General features: G+C 40.5%; 1 protein-coding gene across 2 annotated transcripts in view; it reads right to left on the bottom strand.

The window, feature by feature from the left end:
• Positions 1-500: 500 nt before the first annotated feature.
• AGO3 (argonaute RISC catalytic component 3) overlaps positions 501-23,528 on the bottom strand; it is a 64,164-nt gene continuing 41,136 nt past the window's right edge. The window contains exons 14-19 of one of the 2 annotated variants that reach the window (XM_081871654.1): positions 22,537-22,627; positions 21,074-21,268; positions 18,079-18,213; positions 17,167-17,268; positions 15,974-16,173; positions 501-14,731 (exon numbers count right to left, since the gene is read on the bottom strand). In XM_081871654.1, the coding sequence (XP_081727780.1) occupies positions 14,623-14,731; positions 15,974-16,173; positions 17,167-17,268; positions 18,079-18,213; positions 21,074-21,268; positions 22,537-22,627 (832 nt within the window). In that variant the 3' untranslated portion in view covers positions 501-14,622. Of the gene's footprint in view, positions 14,732-15,973; positions 16,174-17,166; positions 17,269-18,078; positions 18,214-18,711; positions 19,142-21,073; positions 21,269-22,536; positions 22,628-23,528 lie in introns of those variants that run through there. The other variant, XM_081871655.1, reaches the window with a different exon arrangement.

Below are 23,528 nucleotides of genomic sequence, written 5' to 3' on the forward strand. Positions count from 1 at the left end.
GAGAAGGCTATGAAGTGGCTTGTGAGGTGTGAGGCCAAGAAACCTGGAAAGGGAGCACTTTTGAATCTGGCCAGGAGATGCACCCTTAAGCTTTTATGGGGCTAGTTGGCAGAAGGTGCAGGTGCACTGATCTGTGTGCTTGCTTCTGCGGCCTTACACTACCTTGACTGAAGATGTATAATATGATAACACAGGTTTCTAGCATTCTTCCTCCAAAAGAATACAGATCTTGTGAAAGCATGGAACTTCCCTCCAGTTAGATGACGGAACACAGCAAGAGCATTTCCTTCACATTCACTAATGGCTGTGTGTAATGCCATCGTAAGAGCTTATAATTTTTTTATTTATTTCTTTAATGAAGCAGTTTTCCAGAATTTGGTTGGTGCAACTAGGTGCAAATGATGACATTGAAACTATGAAGTAAAACCTTAGACATTAAATTTCTTATTGCTTCCCGTCCCTGACAATCACCATAACCAAAGTCTGGACACAAACTTGAATTCTGGAGCAAAAGCGTATTTATTGCAGTTATTAGTGAAAGTTACACTTCAAACTGAAGCAAAGCAATGCTAAGTAATTGTTTTACTTAAAAAAAACAACCCACAACATAGAGTCCTTCCAGTATAGAGAAAGTGGACCAAAACAAAACATAAAAAGGAGTGGAATCTGTCACAGAAAAACAACTTTGGGGACAGATTTGGCTCAGGAGTTCCATGACTGAATTATGTACGGTTACATACTTGTAAGCGACAGAACATTAGACAAGAACAGAAAAGTGTAACTTCAACTGACAGATATGACAATGTGTTTTGTAACACAATGGATTGACCCCAAAATATATAACTAGCAACAAGTCTGGGAGAAAACAAAAACAAACCCTGCTTGTCCAGTCTGTATCTGTACCCTCAAAGTATTTTAAGGTGAATTCATAACCTAACTGGATATTCAAGACATGGTGACAGAATTTCAGAGGCACTACCATGATTTGATACAACATAACACATCAGGTTACGCTAGGAATCAGTGGTGTCCAACCTATTTGGCAAGTGTGCCGTAAATCAAAGTATGAGTACGTACATGGAACCAACTTCCCCACTCCCTCTCCCTCTCCCACCCCCAACCCCAACCCCACTACAGTGCCTGGATGTTGTTTTGCCTCTAGACCAGTCTTCCACAATCTCGTATCCTCCAGCTATTCTGAACTATGACTCCTGTCAGCCCCAGCCAGCACAGTGGGGATGGCTGGGGCTGATGGAAGTCGTATTCCAAAACATCTGCAAGGCACCAGGTTAGGGAAGGCTGGACTAGTCTGTTGAACAGAGGAGCACACAGCATCACAGTGATGGCTAGAGAGGCAGCAAGGAGTGCAAGTCCAGCTATCTCAGCCAACCTGGACTGCTGTCCACATGTGCCACAAACTCCCTCCTGCTTATACCCTAAGTGGTATGCATGCCACTAACCATGTGCCAAGGCCATTTTATTTATGGCAAACATTGTTATTTCTATGCAAATGTCAGTCCAGGTTGTTGTTGTTTTTTAAGTATAACATTCTCCTTTTTTCCTCTTCTCCCTTAGCTGGAAAAATTGTCAGAGAAAATTTAGAAAACACACACGCACACACAAAATCACACTGACAAAAAGTTTGGCAGACTAGGTTTGTGAAGTCCCTCAGAATATCTGCTTCTGTGGCATTACAAGATTGAGACCTATGAGAACGTAAGACCCCTGCTGGATCACGCCCAAGGCCCATCTTGCCCAGCATCTTACAGTGGTCAACCAGATACTTGTGGGAAGCCTGTATGAAGGAACAGAGTGCAACAGCACTCATGATTCACAGCAGTGGGTATCCAGAGGCGTCCTGCCCCTGACAGTGGATACACTAACCTCCACCCTGGAAGTTAAGACAGTTGTGGGGTGGGAAGAAATTTATGCCACTAAAAGCAACAAGGACTTGTGTGCCAATTCAAGAACGCTTGGTCCTTAAGTAGTTAAGATAGGCTTACAAGAGCCATCCTCTTCCAACGAAGTGTGTTAAGAGCCAACCCAAGTCTCGCAAAGCTGATGGATATGTAACAAACTTGAAAATTGTAGAAGATGACAGGCTGATATTTAACCAAACTGGAAGAAAATGCAAAGATAGCTAAACTTTTGGCAAGGGCAGTAAACTTGGCAGGGGTAATGAGTGAAGGGAGCAGTGGACATGCTGCTTCTGGGTTAAAGAGTTAAGTTTCTAAAAACATACTGAAATACAGATTTGTTATATATATATGTATATATATATTTATCTATATTTTATATAAACCAACCCTCCCACCCTATCCCCAAATAGTTGCAGCTCACATTTGCAATACAAAGAGGCACACACGGTCAAGGTGGTTTAATAAGTAAAAATTGTGAAGGCTTTTACCAATGTACTTGCCATCCATCTGTCCACCTGCAGGAAGGCTAAACTACAATAGTTCAGGTGCAACAAACTTGCTTGACTTCTGCATACTTTTGTTAAGGGGGGGGGGGAGAGAGAGAACTTACAAGAACACCCAGAGATTTCAAACTCATCCTATGCTTTTCTCAGAAAGCAAAATGGCAGTGCCCCACAAAGCAAGAAGTCATCAGAAATTTACAACCAAGGGCTTTAAGCTGAAGTGCAGCACCAACATGTTTCTAGGAGAATGTGAAACTATAGCTGGCCTACAGCTGGATTCTTAAGAAATGTGTCCCTGCAATGGCACACAGAATAGTGTTGACATCACCAACACGATGCCCCACACAAAGGCAAAAGGGCACCTCCAGTCTGCCATGCTATGTATTTCTTATAGCGGACCAACTGCTCAGTGCAGCCGCAAGCACCTGATGGACCCACAGTGAACGGAATGTCTTGAGGATGGAGCTTAAATTTGTCCCCCTAACTACACACACACAATGTTAATACTATACTGTTACACAGTTTAAAGTCTGCCTTATTAAGGAAACTGCTTGAAGGGTCATTTCTCTCATGGATATAGCTTCCATACAGGAATACCTTGGATATACCACCTGTCCCCTGTAACACGAGACCAACATGCATAGGTCCATGTGCAGATGCATGTGGAAAGGACGCAGTGATTGGCAACAGGTTCTCACTGTGTGTGGATGTGGCCAAATAGACACCCGTGTGCTTGTCACATGTAGCATACATACAATTCTCTTAGACAGAAGGTACCCATACAGTTAGCAGTCATGCATCAAAGAGCCCTATGATCAACCTACATGTCACTGCAAGCTGCCTTCTTCCTGTCACAATGGACCATCTGTGTCAAGCATGCAGAACCGAAACCTCATCAACCCCTGCCCTTAGAAGAGCAATCATCTAGGCCACAAGTCATTTTTTAACACGGTCTGCGGGGAAAACCTCAGAAAACTTGCCTGACCACATGACTGTGCAATAAAACACAATTTCAGAATCCATTTTAATTTTCAGTGTGTATTGGAGATAATTGACTTGTGAAAATGGTTGCTAATACATACCTCTCAGGTCTGGCGAAATGGCAAAATGGCAGCTTGCTGTTTAAAACACAACAGCCACAGGTAACTTAATGATTCCACATGTGCAAATAAATTCATACTCAAGCAAGCCATATCCAACCTGGAGTCCAAACTCCTAGATCACGTCAAAGCTGAGCTGAGAACAAAATACAGTCTCTAATAGAGCCAATAGTCAGAAAAAATGACCCTAAAGTCAATGCTAGAAAAACATTTTACTAGAAATATTCTACTTTAGCATGTACTGAAATCCCTTAACAATGGTCTTTCATAAACTTTGATTCAAAACATTTTTGCGATGTTTGTTTCAGTGACTTAAATTGTGATCTAATTTAGCATATCTGGCATGTGTACACAAAAGTATGCCACATTAATTTTATGTATTCTATAAACACATTTTCCCAATATTCAAAAGTAGTAAAACTAAACAATTTTAATCAGGAGGGAAAAAATCATTAACACAATTAATGTTCCTAGGAATAATCACCTGAAACGAAAACTTAGTTACACTTTGAAACTAGCATTATAATCATTCATTGTGTTGCTTATTTCATGAAACTGTATTTTGAGAAACAACATTCTCTAATACAGTGAACATTCCATGGAGAAATGTCCATGCTACATCAGAGTCCCTTCTAATGAGACTTTTTTGCTACTTGAAAAATGAAAAACCTATCATATCACAGGCTTCAAGAATTTCCATCAAAAAAGCTGGAGATTTGCTTCTCCTAAAATGAGATATTGAATAGGTCTGAACCCACCTACCCCTCAAACACACACACACTGCTGCTGGGAGAAGGAGGAACTGTCAATAGTGCTCATGATTAAAAGTGGAATAGTCTTGCTGCTGCCTGCATTTCAGAGAGTACAGCCTGAAACTTTTCTGAACAAAAAGCTCATTCCTTAAATGTAGACAAACAGATATGACTAGACACAGCCAATACAGTGAGTGAGTGAGTGAGTAAATCTTTATGTTGCTCCTGCTCAAACCTGACATTCAGCAAGCCTCTTAGCTTCAGTGCTTAAGTCTGGAGGACCAGGATGCTAGAGATATAATAGAGGAAGGCCATATTCATGTCTTGCTTGTGAGTTTCCCCGGGGCATTTGATGGAAGTAGAATCTAAACTAAGTGGGCCTCAATCTGCTCCTGCCAAGCAAGTTTTCTATGCCTGAATTTTGCTGTACAATCCATCTGAACAATTCCACTAGTATGACCCAGTGTGTCCATGGAATATGCATGTATTCTTCTCAGCCCCTGCTCCTTTCCTGCAACCAAAGTTTTCTGACTCTACAACAGCTCTCCTTCATCACCCTGCTCCACTATATTCACCACACAACATTCTTACAAGTCCTCATAATCCACCTCAAAAAAAGACTACCATCAAGCACAGCAAGCACAAAGGGACCATAAAAACAAAGGAATCAGTAAAAATGAGCAACATGAAAGAGAGAAGGCAGATTAGAACAGTTCAGGTGACTACTATGACTACATGAATTCTTAGGTAATGGACAGCAGTAACTTTAAAGTCACTTAAACAGATACCCCCAAAATTAATGGGCAGCTATTTTAAAAAGCAACATTGTAGACTGGGTATTGGTAAACTGAGATAAATTAACGCCTCACACCAAGTCCAATGCCACTGAATTCTAAGCAGGGAAGAGGCTCAGGGATAATGCAGTTACAAAGGCACCAGTTTCTTGCTTGTTTGAAGTGCTTCCTAGTCTATGCTGTGGAGTGCAGGGAGGAACGAAGCAAGAAACAGGTGCACTGTTCAAAGCACAGAATGGAAAGCAAGACAAGGATTTTGTCACCATAGGGAGGATTCTGTGGTTTTTCTACTGTCAACTTCCCAGTCTGAGACCAAGAGGGCTTTAAGCTTTTCTGGAAGAGCATCATCTGTTCCAAATAAAGGATTGGCATAATGCTCTCCATTAGCTTTTGATTGGCTCTTTTGAGAAACAAATTGTGGACTGGGTACTAGTAAACTGGGAAAGTTATTTAATGTTTTGCAGCAAACTTTGAAAAGATTTAGTCCCCAAAACTATCTTGGGAAAGTAGAGTTCAGCTCCCAAAGAGCACCCCTGAGTCCAGCACACTTCTGGTAACAAAAGAAAAGATACCAGTTTAGGAGCCGAACCTCCTGTCAGGCTTCAGTGCCAGCTCTGCAAAACTCTGCTGTATGGTTTCGGCAAACAGGTCATGTTCAAATCTGCTGCATCTGACCAGCCCAGCTAGCCTGTGCCTCTCCCCTCAACATTGCACTTGCATTGCATCATCAATGCACATTGGAAAAGACACAGGATGTGTGCGTGCACACATGGTAGGGCATCATGTTGGCAACCACTGGTTTATAGAGTGTACATCTATGTTTATATGTGTATATAATATAGACATAAACACATTTTTACAAAAGAACCTATAAATGGGGTAGCCAACATGGTGCCCTCCAGATGTGCCCTCCCATCAGTCTCAGTCAGCACAGCTACTGTCAGGGATGATGGATATTGCACTTAAACACCCTGAGGGCATGATTATAGAAGCATGCCACACTTGTCTGGAAAGCTTGGAGTGGGTAGGAAATGATGAGCATTTTCCTCTCTTGAAGCTGCAAATAATTTTTTAAAAAAGAGAGAACAAGACATGAGACACCTAGTAAGGTCAGGCCTAGCAAATGGTCTCCACACAACTAATGGTACAGCTACTACTGTAGTTAAGCACGTGCAGACCTGATTAGTGCTCTAGATGGAGGATGAATGAGACCCCATCTTAAGAGTGAGGCACACATATGCTTCCCCACCCACCACCCCCGCTAGACACGCATAATAAAGCAAACACAAAGTAGATTTCCCACTAAAGGAGAGCCTGCAAAATCAGATATAAGTCACCAGGAAGAAGCAACTCCTCTAATTTAAAAAGAATAGGAAGCTATGTTGGTCCATCTAAAAAACAACAACAACCCTCTGAAGTCCACAGTTCAATAAAGGTATTAATTATTAATAATTAGGTGTTAATTAATAATAAAATAAAAATGTGTCATTTTTTTTTAGACTTTGGGGTTGGTCCCAACAAAAGTATTGCATTCAGAGGTTGCTCCATCCCCCCCCCCGCTCATTCCCTACAGTTGAAAGTGCATTAGGTTTTGAAATAATTTCTATGATTTAACATTAAAAATAATAAAAGTATTAGAAAAAGTTCTGGAAGTATCTGTTAACAAATTCTGCCAGAGACCACTTGAAATGGGACAACATCTAGTCTGTTTTCATACATGGCAAAGTCAGAGGCACCTCTATGGTACTTTCACAGCACAGTCCAGTGCATGTCTACTGAGAAGTAAGCACCAAATAGTGCAATGGGGTTTACTCCCAGGTAAGCACATATAGGATTGCAGCCTGTGACAATTCACCTAATTTTTTCTCTTATGGAACATTCATAGTAGGGATGGAAAATGTTCCCGAGGACACTTGGGCAGAAGGTACACACACGCACACACACAGACACGTATATATACATTAAAATTTTAATAAAAGTGCTTATAAAAATTGCAGAGGGTGAGCATAATCTGAAAAGAATCACTTTCCTTTTTCACACAGGAATAATGCATTTTAAGATTATGCATGTTATGACATGTGTGCATCAACTAAAAAAATGCTTCTTCAGAAATATTGGTTTTATCCATATGCAAATTTAATTGATCAATTAATTGATTAATTGGCTGAACTTGAACAATTAATAGATTAAAAGTTGACTGGGCTGTAATTAGAGAGTTTTGCCACTGGGGTAGCATTTGCACCTCTAGAAAGCTAGTACAGTTAAAGCCAATACCACCATATCTTTGGAGGCAGCCTATTCTAATAGCAAGTCATTCTTATCATTTACAAAAAAAGGTATGTACTTCAGTATCCACCCTTAACTTTCTCACTGCTGTGTATTCAGTATTTTGCTGAATCCTTTTGGAATAACTAATAGTCAAGAACCTTTGTGCACATTTAAACTAGGACCATACCATATGTGCTATTAAGCTATCAGCTAGGATTGGCCACTGGGTCAAAAACAACAGAGCAACTGATTTCGGATTATATAATTCATTTTTTTTATAAAAATGTTAGTTAAATTCTTATTAGCACAGATGCCGCAGTGCATACTGAACAATTTAATACACTGTCTTTGGATAAGGTTATTCAAGAAGGGAACTATATAAACTTATATGCGAAGATTAATGGGCAATGCACGTGTGAATTAAGGCAGCCATCACTTGGAGTCACAAAAGCTTCCACACCTCTGGAGAGAGTGGCTGAGAAGGGATCATTCATCCTTAAATATAGGCAGTCAGCATTCTGGCCATGTAACATGGAGAAGCATGGTGTGAGCATCAGGCAGGCAGAATGTATGTGCAGGCCACAACTCTTACTCTTTCCGATAGCCTGCATCATAACAAATTAAAATAGGCTGTTGCCTAATCCAAATAACATTTTTTTTTCTTTTTGTGCCAAAGCATTAGACTATTGTTCAAATGAACAACTGGCCTCCTCTACAATCCAGCATTGCACTGAGAGTTTCAGGATGCCGAAGACGGATATGAAAGTAGGTTTGGATGAGATTATCCTTTGCCCTCGCAGTTCCCCTGAAACCCTGGATTGCAAAGTTATAGCAAGAACATTATTGTAAAGACAAAGCCTGATAAACTCTTCCATAAAAATGGCAGCCAATAGTCAGGAAAAAGAGATGATGGCACATAAACTACAGAGGTGACCAATAATCTAACAACAAAGGGACACAAATCTTCCTTGAAAAATATTCTATTGGTACCATTAAGACCATAACTGGATTTTTTTGCAGGTGTGTGCAAGTAGTTTTACAGTGTAATCACTACAACTTTGTTATTATTACTTTTACAGCATTTTGCAGCTACAGAGGTGCAGTGTTTATTAGTTTTTTCCTGACTGATAAAAAGCTTAAAGACAAGACTGGCTGTACAGCACTTTTCTTTTTTAAAAGTTTTTTTTTATTATTTCGGGGCAGCAGACCTGCTCAGCACCAAAAGACCATGCTGCAAATTTTTGCCATCAACATTTGCCATTGCAACCATGAGGACTAGGGTCCTGCTTTTTACAAAAGGTCTACAGTTAAAGCTGGGATTTTCAAAATTTTAACAACTTTAAAGATACACATATAGCTTCAGGGGCACATGCTGCTTACCACAATTTCATAGTTTGTGGCCTCTGAATAAACAATTAGTGCTTACAAGTGTCCTGGGCTACTTGCCCTAAAAACCCTAAAGTATCTTAGATCCACACAGTGGATTTTAATCAAGTTATCAGTACCATTATTTCCCCCAAATATAGTATGGTCCACTCTTATCTTGGTCCTGATTACTTTGGGGTGGGGTACTACATAGTACTCAACACTACAAGTGATATCATCAAGAACTTGGCGTGTTTTCACTAAATGCTTCTATCCCCCCATCACCCAGCAATATACAACTTTAGAAAGAAAGAAAAATCTACAGCACCATCTTCTAAAAAGGCACTTTGAGGACTGTCTTGCTTTGAATGAATAAAACCCTCCAAGTTTCAGATGGCAGAGCTACTTCATTTTTAAATAGGTCTTTATAGTTACATACCTGCCAGAGGTAATTCAGACACAATTTTAATATGTAAATGGGACTGAAAGATGCTAGACATGATTCTCGTCTGTCAACATTTTACCTCCTGCAGAGTCAATCCTTCAGTTTATTTTTTCAAACTGTTCTCCAGTTCCCACTCCAGGGTTTTTGTTCCTCATTCGCCAGTGGTTACTTAGTCATAACCTCTTTATCAGCAAAGTCAAGGTTACAGAGAATAAACTGGCAAGTCATAAAGGAGGGTCTGGCATCTAACAGCTTTGTCTCTCATCATAGTGAAATCCAAGCATTTGTAAATATGATAATTAACAAGCAGGTATTAGAAGACCTGCAAATTCCCCAGGAGTTGTTTAGCTTTCCAAAAAACATAAGGGTCAAGTACATCAGAGGATAACTTGAAGCTGAACATGTCTTAATAGACGTTGCTGTGCTTGAGGCAATAGTGAAAGCTCTGCCTGGTGTTTAACCCATGATGGCCATTTTCTATATGCCAGACTATGCTTGAGGTTCCATTCACCACAAGCTCAATATGCATGGACAAACTGCCCTAAAGTGAAAAGGATGGGAAGTGGAAGTTGATTAAAAAGATATGTCCTGCTCCCACTTTGCAGAAACACAAACAACTCTTCCAGTTGAAAAGGTAATTGTTCTATCAGTTCATAGCACTAAAAAGCCATTCAATGAATCACTTACCTACCAAGTGGGAAAATCTGACAGATTCAGGGTGTTGCCATCATCAAAAACAGCTAGCAGAAAAGCTATACAACAGGAAGGTTACATGGGTGGTTAATAAGTCACAATAATTTGCATAGGGGAACACACAGAGTCAAAGGATATCTACAAGCAGATAGACTTTCAGTCTTGCAGAAATATCCCAAAGGAAGCTTTGGGAAGCACCCTTGCCATTATTTTAAAGATTTTTCATCTAACACTCCTGAGATCTTTACGTTCTAACACAGTCTCACACACACATGTGTGAAAGACCCCACAGAATAAACCTTTCGGTCTGATGTCTTTTAATAATGCCCCTCTTAGCAGCTGTTGCTTAGATGACGAAGGTTAGCCAGTAGGACTCTAATGCTTTGTACTACTAGGGTTGCCCAAAAGTCGTCAATTCTGCCTTTGAAAATCCAGCCCTAGCACTACCGACTTGCTGAAATTAATGGGAATTGTACCTGACAGAGAGCAAGCCCAATGGCACAAAAGAAAAGTCCCTACCTACAGAGGGGCACATTCTGTTAGCTCAGCTTTATTCAGCCTGAAGCTGATGGAAGTTGTAGTTCAAAACATATGGAGAACAATGCACTGTGTTTTCATGGTGGACAGAACTCAGCACCAAGCAACTCTCAGGTATGGAGTGGTGATGGAGAGAGGACAGTGGCTCTTGCAAGTACAAGTGAGAAATAGGACAACCGGGGTGGGGGGAGTTACAGCAACCATCCTAGGCAGGAATACGCATACTGAACAAAGAACAAGGCCAAGCTGGGTGCAAAAAACCATTAAACCTACACTTTTGTACCTATATAGGCTGAACAGACAGCTGTCTCGGCTGTACAGGCAGAAATTTTCATGAAAGCACATTAAAATTCAAGAAAGCTTTTTTAGAAAACAAAAACAGAGAGCATGTACAAAAATAAAAGTCCATATAATCTTGTGAAAAATATACTGGAAACTGCCACCACAGATGAGGTACTGTTTATTTCCTCCCATCCCCACCTCCACCCATCCACTGCAAACGTCAAAATATATCTTAAGTCTTTCAAAACAAAGGAAGAATATCTGGCTATTTTATAATCTTGGTTAAGACAGCACCCTTTGATATATCACACTGTTAAAATTGCTTTTGAAACAACAAAAATCAGAATACTACTTCTTAAATTGGATTCCTGTTCACCTGCCCTTTTTCCTTAGTGCAGTAATTGCCCACCTCCATTTAAATAAATATAGCAGCTACAGTACTGTAGTACAGGTGGCCTTCAATGCCAGTACATTGATATTGGCCTGGCTCGCAGATAATACTAAGTCATTGTTTATTAACCCATAGTTTGTTGTTTGAGCCTCCAAACCCTGCCATCAACCCAACTACAGTTTGTTTAGCGCCTTACCACAACCTGAAGTCATGATTTTTTTTGTTGGCTTACAAACCTTCGTTTGTTTTAACTATGGCTTGCTGTTACACCCAAACCCTTCACCCTTCCTTAAACATTTCTTTGGCCACCCCACCCTCTCACTAAGCTACATAGGCACAAACCAAGAGCAGCTGGAAAACCCAAAGCAACTTTGAAGAAACAAGTTATGGTTTGTTGATCGTCTATGAGACAACCGGTGGTTAACTTGTGGTTTGTTAATCAAACCATGGCTTAGCATTTAGGTGTGAACCAGGCCAGTGTATTACAAATTTTATCGGCACTTGACAAAGACAGTTTCAAAATTAAAATATATTCCGGTTTGATTTTAAGTTACCATCTCCTCTCCACATGAAAATCAATCACACTAGCACTGTGTACAAGTATTTTAAAGGTGCTTCTCTGTTGGGCTCTAAATCATTTTCACTTTGGAAGGATGAAGGTGATGGCTGCAGCAAAGGAGGCTTTAGAGCCACTATTCTAGGGACAGGTCAGGAAATAAATATTATAGTGCATCTTGGTATAAACAGCTAAAAGGTCTTTAAAAAGGGGGGGGGCAGAGGTCCCAATGTTCCACAACTCACTTTTAAAATCTCAATTGTGAAACACTGAGTAAGAATTCCCACTGGAGCCTTTTAAACTGACAATCCTTGGAAGAGAAAAAACTTAACATTAATATTAGTGAAGATTTGTTGTGATGCACCCATATTAGAACCGTTAAACTTGACCTCAAGCTCCAGGGAAATTTACTAGGCTACCCTGACAACAAGTGGTGTATGTTCTCTTTAGGCAGGGGGGTGAAGGACAGAGGAGGTGAAGTCTGAGTCCATTGGCCACATTATGGGGCCTAAGCAGGCTGGTACTGTATTGAACTCCCTGCAGTCATTTCATGCTAGGAATTCAAGCATAAGTACAGTGCATGAAGTATCCTCAGCTAGGAAACTTCCAGAGATTGAAGCATGAAAACAGCCACTTGCAATTCAATTCATTAAGAACTCTTTTGGTTCTAGCAGTTTCCCCTTTCATCTTAGTGCACACTTCTTCCCAACCCCCTAAGGCAAGCTGCTCCCCATCACAATTATTTCAAGTGCACTTTGATTCTTGCCCCCAAGAGGTTAAGTGTGCATTGTACCATTTTGCTGAAACTGGGAGTAAACTTCACTAGATCACAAGTGCAGTAAAGCATTTTGAGACACCATGAACAGCAGCATATGCCTGCACAAGAAAGCATATAAAACACAGTACTTAAGTTTTCTGGTGGGGGTGGGGTCGGGAGAGAAGAAATAGGAAAGGTTCAGGCCTGTTGGAGCAAAATGGGCTCAGATTTTTCAGCTGAAAATACAGTAAATTGGCAAATATAGTGGGTTACTTTGAAGACAGCACAATATAAGAAAGATGCTTCAACCAGTGAAATGGTTTTCATGTGGAGAACGGTTTGTTTGTTTGTTTGTTTGTTTGTTTCAGCAGGGCTGGGTTACTAGCAATGCCCATATGAACCATCTGCAGTATATATCTATGCATATATACTATAAAACCAGTGCAAAAAAAGCAGTCACAAATGCAGTTCATGTGTTTACAAAGTGCAAAACGCCCCTGAATCCCTGCTACTGAGTTCAATGCTCATCTTCATCATCTTGTAAAATACTTTGCTTCAGCTTCAAAGTGGAATGAAAAGAGGCCCATTCATCTGATTCACATTTCAGTGATCTCACTTAAGTGTATCCCAGCCCTCTGTAGCTTTATTTGTAAAATGAAATGAAGCACTCAAGTTTCAAAAGGAAAGTCTACATGATCAAAAACTGCTTTTAAAAAATCTTCATGCCCCCTTTTAGACTTTTACTCAATGTCATCTGGACAGATCTAAAAACCTGAATTTCTTCTGTGCTGGGAAAAACCATGCCCTCCAACCCCAGGGTGCAGCAGAGCAAAAATCCTGCATTACTAGACAGTATTAAAGCTTGTTGTCTGCTAGCAGCATGAAAGGGTTTGCCTTTTTATGCATTAAAAAAGGGAATCCTCCCTATTACAAGACTTTCCTTTCAAAATTAAGGCTAACTTTGTCCTTTTAAGTGCACGAACATGTCCATTCTCCCACTATTAGTGGTGCAAAATGCTGCTGTTTGTGCACAGCAAAAATGGACAGATTTTTCTCCTTTGCAAAGGCTTATTGCACTAAAAGATAGCAAAAACATTGTCAGTTCTCTAAAACAAAATAGTTATGTTTCTAAACATTAAAACTGATGTCGCCAATACACTGACTTAAATTAAAGCATTATTATTACTCTAATAAATATAAAAGAAAAAAGGAAGCTAAACCTCAAAGTACACGTATATATAGATATATATAAGCAATCACATTAAAGTGAGAGGCAGCGAGTCAACTAATATATATTTTTTCATTTTTAAAAAAGAGAGACCTCAACTTAGTGTCTGTACTTGAATGGATATTACACGTCACCCTGGCAAAACAGGGGAGGAGATCTGCTGTCACAAGAAGCTCAGAAGGTATACACATGGCACACAAGATGTAAAATTAGCTGAAACTTCTGGACAAGGAGAAAGCAGCAGCTTCATTAATCTCATCAGGTTGTATCGCTACTGCCAGCATCAACGTATATGGTTAACTTAGTTATGGTACAGAAATAGACTTGAATTGAGCAACTCCAAGCAATGAAGACAGACACAAAAGGCAGCAGTTGGCTAAACCACACTGGGATCAATGGATCTGCAAATGCACTATACACACAGCCTTTCCCACAACATACTCTGTGGAGTTGCTCACTCAAACATACAAACACACTTGCTATGGTCACATTCAAGTGCTGACAGCCATTGAGGGGAAGCCACCGGCTACCCTCGTAGGGGTACCCAAAGGATAAAAACAGTTTTGCACATTCTCTACTTCACTTCACTTGCCCACCCCAACAATCACTTTTTTGATTGCTCCTGTAAGTTTTAATACCGTAATAATTGTTTCTTTTTTGCAGAAAGAGTTGTGCTGCTGAGCAACTTGAGGTAAAGGCATAAAAAAGGGTTAGACTACAAGAAAAAACACACACAAAGGAAAAGACAACAACGATGACGGCAGCGCTTCCCATTAGAGGCTGCTTCAAAAGCAGTTGGCTGGTTTCATATTGCATAATAAGTGCCGTGTTCTCGGTGAAGTAAACAATCTTCCTTGTGTCAAAACAAGGATAAGGCCCATGCCCCCTCCCATAGGATCAGTTTCAGCAGTGGCAGAGGTATCCCCCTCCCCAATGAACTGACCCTTCTTTAAACATACACTGTATGTGGCTATATTCTGCAGTTCTTCCTTTCGTGAATAGGCTCCGGTCTCACTGATATTTTTTTTATAGCTAAGCAAAGTACATGGTGCGTAAGGTGTCTTGGTGAATCTGTACAGCCTTCGCAAGGGCTTGGGGATCTCTCCCATTGCTCTGTCCTGAAACATGGCTTCCTTCAGCACTGCAATAGCGGGGAAAAGAGAGAAGAATTAGCAAACACCTTTGGGCCCAAGTAGCAAAAGTCACGCTCCCTTCTTATATTTTTAAGCAACTAAGCTGTAAAAAACAATTCCAATTTCTGCACTGAGCAGCCATTAGTACAGCCTTAGGCTAATTCCTTTGCTTCTGAACATCAACCAGGAAAAGAGCTTTAAGAAAGCTGTATTCCGTGTTCTTTTCAGCTCTCAAAAACAATACATTACACTAATGCAGCACATGGATGAACTTCAGTACTAGATGCATGGTCCCCACCACCAATTATCAGTATAGAACAAGTCACTGGAACACATATTCCAAACACTTCTATGGGCAAATTCACACACTCATTTAAAATGGCTAGCCATAGACATCATGGGAAAGCTTGAAGAAACTGCCCTGCAACATGTACAATCAAATGTGTGATGTAGTGGTTAGCATGAACAATGTGCTATCTTTTCTCACAAACACATACTTAAAGCACAATGGACTGTTGCAAATAATTTGTGCACCCAATTGCACCTAATAAAAGATTAAAGTTGTGGGTAACCATCTATGGGAATCCACGGTTCCCCACCACACCCACAGGACAACCTTCTATAATGAATGAATGAATGAATGAATGAATGAGCTGTATGGGAACACTGCAGGAACTCTGCGTCATATTTATAACAGTGCTAGATTTATAAAGGATAGATTGGCAATCATGACGACTTTACCTCAATGGACCTCATAGCTAACTTGCCGGCTTGCCTGCTGCCATTTCTGTAGAACTCTGTACACATTTAATCATGCACATTTGATGGTTTGCTAGTTGAGGTGGGAGAGACAGGGCAATGCCCAAAGGGGTCTAATTATGCATGTGGTCTCCATGGAGCATGCACACACCCCTACTTACCTCTCAAAATCCAATCAGGGTTGCACAAAAAAGTGAAGTTAATGGATCATTCGTGTAAGCTAACTCTGACTATACTCAGTGGTTTCATATGCAGCAGTATGAAACAATGTGCTAGGACTGAGCTAAACAACCAGGCACCCTAGTGCACATGTGTTGATTATACTGTTTAAACATGTGAAAATGATGCTGCTGACCTTTACTAAAACAAAAAAAAAAATCAAGTTTGGAACAAGTCTGCAATGAGATCAAATGCCATACTTTAACATAAAAAATTAGGGCAACTAGCCCAGAGGTCGGAGAAGCCAAGTCATCTGGCAACACTACTCTTACCTGTCATGTTCTTTGTCTACAAGGTGATATCTTGCTCTGAATGCCACCAGGTGAGCATAATACGCTGGTGCAGGTATAGACACGGATCGTGTGCAGCGCACATAGGTGTGGCAGAGCTGGTAAGTTAGCAGCTGAAGTTCGTCTGCAGTAAAACAGTTATCATCCCACAATACATGATAATGTGAGGGACGGCTGGTACCCTAGGGAGAATGAAACATCAGTTCAAATGCCCAATTAACTTTCTGCATCACATTTCTATAAAAATTAAACTGAATAGCAAATGTTTTTGTATGCCAAGGATATTGACTGTGTTCCTGAGAATACAGTTCTTATTAATGTGAAAAGGGGATTCCATGTTGCTGTAGCCCGACCCTTGCACACTCTTGGCACTGCAGCACATTAGCATCCTGCAGAACACCACCACAGTCCTATCCTGTCACTTATTTCAAATGAACACTTCCAAGTGCTAAAATATATGGCTGTATCATTCACCAGTGCAACGGCTCTTGTGCGACTGGACATGAGAGTTTTAATGCTGCACAACAGAGAAAACCAATGCAACAGTTGTGTTAACAACAAACTTACCAGTAACCTGCTTATGCATTCTCTGGTGCAACAATGATCCACTGGCACAAAGCTTTTCACCAGCAGATCAAGACAAGTGACTTGCTGCTACATTGGATACAGCCCATAACCAGAGGCTGAATATAGTTTTAAGGAGCCCTTGGCGTAACTAAACAAATTTACTTTGTAAGAGCTTGATGCCAAGCTGCTTCAGTTTCGAATTTATGAAGCACAGCAATTACGTATTTTCTGCAGCTTCTGAAAGGTATATGGGTGAATACAAGCACGGAACAGCAAATGCTGGAGCCATAGCAGAGCTTCCAGGGGACAATTCCTAACACATTTTCTGCCTTCAGATGTCACAGAAAAGATTTAGTGTGTGAGCCAAACATTTTGAGAATACATTCCTGGCTAATATGACATTTTTGTTCCATGGCAAATCTAAAGGGTACAAACTTGGAAAAAAAGCTCAAGTGATAAAAAGCTTGCTTTAAGTCAGCCTTGGTTGTTTTAAAAAACTGGTTTAAATAGAAAGCACCCTGCAGATTCACTTATATTACCACTCATGTCTGCTCACGAATGATACCAAACCCAGACTGAGTCAAGTAGGTTTGTGCTTTAGTTCCTACCTGTATTCCTGCATGGCTACAGAGGTAAAAATCAAATTCATAAGGATGTGTGATATCCGTATCAACAGTTGTTCCAGCTGGGATGTTCCCACTTCTTCCAACCTAGAAAAGAATGCATTTCCACAGGAGAGGAACAAAAATGTTAGCTTGATAATTATGCAATGAACACATGATATAAAATACTGAAAAATCTGCTTTTATTTGTTTCAACTTTGAACATCAGCTTCTAGTTTTTGTGCATGAAAGCAAGTCCAGAACTGGGCTGCTGACACCAGGCTTGTAACCTGATGGTGCAAAGAGGCTGGCAGCTGGAATAAAGTCTGTTGTTAACATAGAGGTGAGGTTCACAACAAAATGAAGTTGAAATGCCATTTTGTATCAGTCAATTTTGCTTGCCTTTGAAACTGAACAGTAAACTTGGAAGAATAGAAACATATAGCTTTCTATCAGACCAGACCCATAGGCCCATCTAGCCTGATATCTAGATACTAAGCAGATTGTCAAGGTCTCGTACAGGGGCTTTAGTAAGCCCTGCTGCTGAAGATGTTTTTCACTGGAATGACTGAATTGGGGACCTTCTGCAAGCAAAGTTGTTACTCTGCCATGGTGCTATGGCTCCTCATTGAAGCATTTACAAAGTGGGGGAATTAAGCTGTTGTACCATGCTATGAATCAGAACATCCTCCATTGAAATTTTGCCTCTACCATCATTTGTCAGCCTCTCAATTCCATCTACGACGGGGGAAATCATAATGGGCTATCTTATAGGACTGTTGTAAGGATTACAACAAGATGATTCATCTGAAGTGCTGTGAAAGTTCTAAATCACTATATACATGCTAATAATGATAGATTACACTTTCTTCAGTCATCCACTTGGAAGCAACTACACTGAAATTAGACAAGTCTTACCCTTTCTGTCCGATCAGCACAAAACAGCCTTGTATGATGCCTCTTCTGAACAACAATATAAGTTATGCCAGGCTGGTAATCCTTTTCGAGACTGATACAGGCCTCTCTAATTGCTAGCAGCTCATAATACAACACCTATAGTGCAGATACAGAATGGTTAGCTTACTCTCAAATAGAAAATAAAACAGGACACTTAAATCAAATTCTTATGTGAAAAGAAACCAAGATCACAAAGAAAATGGCAACAAATGAGTGGACAGAAAACCTCTCAGAATTTGCTCTAGTAGCAAAACTGATATATTTAAGAATAAAAGGGGAAAGGTAACAGCAAGACAACTTTATGGCACACTGCAAGCCTTTTACTGAACATTCTAGAAAAAACTCATTGCTTCACCAATCTTAATGTTTTGAGGTATAAAGGTATGGACATTATACTAATTTATGTTATTTTAATTTAAAAATATGAAATTAGAAATTTATTTCTTGAAACATTAGTAGTCAATGGGTACACTTCAAATTCCTGATCCTTGTTTATTTGTTGTATAGGTGGATGCTGCTAGTATTCTCCCCCCCGCCCCCGAGTCTTCATGATAAATTAACAATTTAAAAAAATACACACACTACTTAACACATACATTTGAAGTGTGTCTAACCTTTAAGTCTACTAAAATGTAGAAGACACTATAGTATTTGCTGGTTTAGAACTTCCAAGGTCTATGTATAGCAGAACTGCAAAACAGACAATATAGATTTATACAGATTTGGGCTGGACTTGCAGTTCAGTCTGGAAGCTAGCATCCTGGTGCAGTTATTAGAATAAGTGTGTTTAAACAATCAGTATCAAGTCCCACCCATGCGACAGGTCATGTATTTGATATGGTGCTTTGTGCTGGGTAGAAGGAGGGCGATCTCATTGTGGGGAACTTAATGTTGTTCCATTGTTGTGGATGGATCACTACTTGGTCCTGACACATCAGGGACATAATAGAAACGTCCTGCTGCCAAGCTGACAGCTCCTCTGCTGGCATGGAGAATGAGGGTCTTGAGGAAGGAGAGCATCTTTCTGAGGAAGAGGAAAACACTCCTTTACAAAGGAAGTATTCCTTGGGTGACAAATAAACATCTTCTTGAGCAGAGACTATGCCTCTAGAACTCCTTGTAATGGTCAATTTGATAATTAGGCATACAGAGAGATGGGTTTTGGTGGGTGCATTTAATGCATATCAAAGGTTGCAGGCATCACATATTGGCTAGATAGGCTGGGTGGTGCATTGTAGTGGTATTGTAGTGCCTACTAGCAGCAATGACAATGGGAAATGCAGAAGTGAAGTTTTGCAAGTAAGATTACGTTGTTAGGTAAGGTGATGCAACCTACAACCCCTATTGTAGAATTCTCACAAATGCTACCTATTTCATGTGCAAGACCACTGGACATGGGATGTTAAGGAGTCTCAATATATGAGTGGAATGATGTCAGGAGGTGGGGTTTAGATTTGAGAAACATTTCGTGAAAAGCCAATTGGCAGGAGGGTCAGGCCAGACACAATCAAGTAATTCACATGGTGCATAATTAATTTACTGCCATAAGATGTGATGATGGCAGCATCAAGAACAATTTTTAAATGGGATTAGATAGATTCACAGAGGACAGATCTACTAATCTGAACACCAGTTGCTAAGAGGACTGTTGCCTTCAGGCTCTGCATGCAGGCTTCCCAGAGTAACCGTGTGTGTGTGTGTGTGTGTGTGTGTGTACACAAGTCCTGGGTTGATCTTTGGAAAGAATAAATGGCCTGGTGACTGGCATGATTTCCCAAGGAGCCGAGGGCAATAAAGGGAGAAGGGACATGGCCCTGGAAGGGTCAGAAGACCTGTGGCCAGTTCAACCAAACATGTTAGAACATATTATAGCTATTTAAAATATCTAAACTGGAGTTTATTATTAAGTTTATATACAGCCCTTCATGTAAGGATCAAAGGGCAGTTTACAGTATACAACACAAAAATATTTAACAAACAAAACACAATCCCCACCCCCTGGCAGTTTTAAAAGTAATATATTGTTTAATTAGCCAAAGGCCTGGGAGAAGAGGAGTGTCTTCTTCTGGAGCCTAATGAAAGCTCCAAAAGAGCCTCCCTGGGGACGGCATTCCACAAATGAGGAGCCCCTGGAGAAAAGGCCCATTCTTACATTGCCACCCTCCGGATTTCTCGTAGAGGAGGCACAAAAGGGCCTCAGAGGATGATTGCAGTATTGGTTCATATCGGGAGAGGTAGTCTTTAAAAACTAGAACCATTTAAGGCTTTATAGGTCAAAACCATCTCTTTTAATTGGGCCTGGATACTAAGTGGCAGCCAGTGCAGTAGGGCAAGGATTGGTGTTATATTCTCAAACCATCAAGCAACTTGGCCACTGAATTCTGTGGGGGACTAGGACCTGACTGAAGGGTCCGGTTCTGAACTGCCCACCTTTCTAAGTATTCCCACTTTGACAGGAGCACCCACCTCTCAAGAACCTTATGTCACGATGACATCAGGTGACCCATTTTTCCTTTGAAGTTCAAGCTGTGCTGCCAAGGAAAATCCCAGGAAATCAAAGCAGAGTTTGACATCAACTCTTGGACTGGCTACACTTGAAAGCTTCCGATACTCTGAAGTGTAGCTGATCACAGTGAAACTTGAAGCCGCTGTGATCAAGCTGACTAGTGCTGTGTTCAAGCTCTGCTTCTGAAAGGGATCAGCTACACTCCAAGCCTTGCATTTGTTGCCAAATTAAAATGCCAAGGAACTATCAGGAGCACATTTTAAGGTTCCCAGTTGCTTCTTTGCAGTCATGTTGTCCCCTTCCTCACACATGACATCACATGTTACATCAGGTGTCACTTGGGGGAAATGGGCTTGCGGGCCAAATTATGACCCTTGTAAAAATAGTTTTATAAGCGCCGTAATCTGCTCTGAGGGCCCTTTTATGGTAAAAGTTGTGGGACATAAACACCTGTCGAAACTGCCCTTCTGACACCCCATCACGGTAGAAGATTATTCGTGTCGGCTTGAAGCGTGTTGACTTGTAGAACTGGATGAGAAGTTCTCGAACCATGGAGGCCAAGTCTTGGATGATCTCCTGGCGGGGTTTTTGAACTCTCACTGTGGCACAGTACCTGCTTGGATGGGCATCCATACTACCTACAACCTAAAACAAGAGAGGCACATGAAGAAAAATGATCGTTCTAGACAGACAATACTTTCTCTAATCAGTGTAAATAGTTTTCCCCAACAGGAAGCAGAAGCCTTCAGAGAGTGACAGTTGCGAAAAGCTGTGAAAACCGCTTATTACTAAATTTTAATGTATAAAAGCTTAGAAAGTCATCCACATTTAAGAATGAAGCATGTTTTATCCATTGAGGTCTAAACAACTGTGCTTCATTCGCCCTGTGAATAATGCATGGCTAATTTGTCATACACATCTAGTGGAGCTCTCATGACATTCACACAGCAAACACACCCACTTGGACAAAACTGAATCTGATAGCATTGGTGATCCTAATGCATGGGTTAAGAGATCTTGTGGAATCTGCTTGTTTTTACTATAACCTCAAGAACCACCAACTAGAATTTGGTGTAAAAGACATGTTCATGTTGTTGTTGTTGTTTAGTTGTTTAGCCGTGTCTGACTTTTTGTGACCCCATGGACCAGAGCATGCCAGGCACTCCTGTCTTCCACTGCCTAATTCTGAGTCTAGCAACAGTTTTGAGTATCAGTGCCAAACCAAGCCTCCCAGATCTTTCACATGCAAAATCTATTTCTGGTTACCCCAAGCTTTCTTCATTTCAGCAGTATTATTTTGTTGGGTGGTGGGTTTCATTCTGTTGCTGCTGCTGGTTTTGTTAAAAAATGGGGAGTCAGAAATCCTTGCTGATCAACTGCAAATGAACCAGATATCTACCAGTCGATCCAGATCTGCCTTCTTCTCACAGCTATCACAATGTTATTATCCATACGCTGGCTTCATTCACTGAAAATACTAAATGATGATTTAGTGCAGTGGTTTTCAAACAGTGTGCCATAAATGAAGGTGGTCCTTTTCCTCACTGTGCAAGAGGAGAGGGTAGTGTGAAAGCCCAAGGATTTGCTTTGGTTTCTTCCTGTTTGTGCAAAGAGCACTAAAACATGGTGCAGCATTACATATGTGCAAATTGAACCTTTCTTGACTCATAATAATGCTCCATCTTGCGTATGGTTAGCCCTGGAACCCCAAGCAACAGTCATTTTGTATTAGGGAATGCTTTGATTACATCAGAAAATGAAGCACAAAAGGAGGCATGGAGAACTAATGAGACAGAGACAAGGGGCCTATTTAAGGCAGTCAATCCTGGTGAACGTTCTCTTTCACTCTCTCATAACTAAGGTATTCAATGAAGGTTGGGTGGGGGGCACACACAAATGTGAATGCAACTCACAGCAGCGATAGATGGCTTCTTTCCATCCCCAGCAGGTGGATGAGTAACATCTGCTCCCAAGAAAATCACTGGTTGTTGGAACACAGAAGGTCTTTAAAAAAAAGGTGACATGTCAATCTCAAATCCCAACTTCATCTACCGCCTTCCTCAGAAGGGTCCTAGACTATGCACCTCACATTCTAGAAGGTAAGCAACTATTCCTGAAATGCATCCACGGAGTCTAGAAATCTTCATACAGAAAATTAAAATGCCAGAGTTTAGTTTTTTAGAACACATAGCAGATTTTGGATGTACCAGACTTCCTCTACTTAAAATAAATAAAAACAAACACTCCACATTGCTGTAGGAGGCAGGGAAGCTCTGAATACATGGGCTTACTAAAGATGTGCAAGTCAGAGGGCATCTTACAGTCAGTCTCACATTGCTGTGACTTGAGCTGATGACTCAAATCGTGCGGCCAGAGAGAGGTGGACAATATTGCTCACTAGGAATTATGCAGCGAGCAGTATAATTCTCACTGCATAATTCCTCAGGGATAGGTTTTTGAAATTGATTCATGGTACAGTTTATTCTTTGAATAGTGGTGACAAAAACTGTTACTTACTGGATGATAGGAATAATTATATTATATACAAGGGGTATGGTTGCTATAGTAATCCGGACGGATCAGACAAAAATTATCCTGCAAAATGGGGTCCAATCTCCTAAAATGTACCTTCCAAATTGATTGCATGTATTTATTTATTTTTGCAATCTAATCAGTCAGATTTTTATTGATTACGGCCAATAGCCATTACAATATGATTAACACAAAACCATCAAGAAAGTCTAAGGTTATCAAATTATCAAAATTTTAAATTATAAAGTTCCCCAAATCACTTAGATTTAGCTGTGTCAAACCCTGTTTCTTATTAAAGTTTTCAGTAAGATAACAGCTACAAAAAATACAAATATTTATTATGTCTGTACAGTCATACCTTGGATCCCAAACG

Source organism: Podarcis erhardii (genome assembly GCF_964252035.2).
Source record: "Podarcis erhardii genome assembly, chromosome: 7".
In the NCBI taxonomy this organism is placed as follows: Eukaryota; Metazoa; Chordata; class Lepidosauria; order Squamata; family Lacertidae; genus Podarcis; species Podarcis erhardii.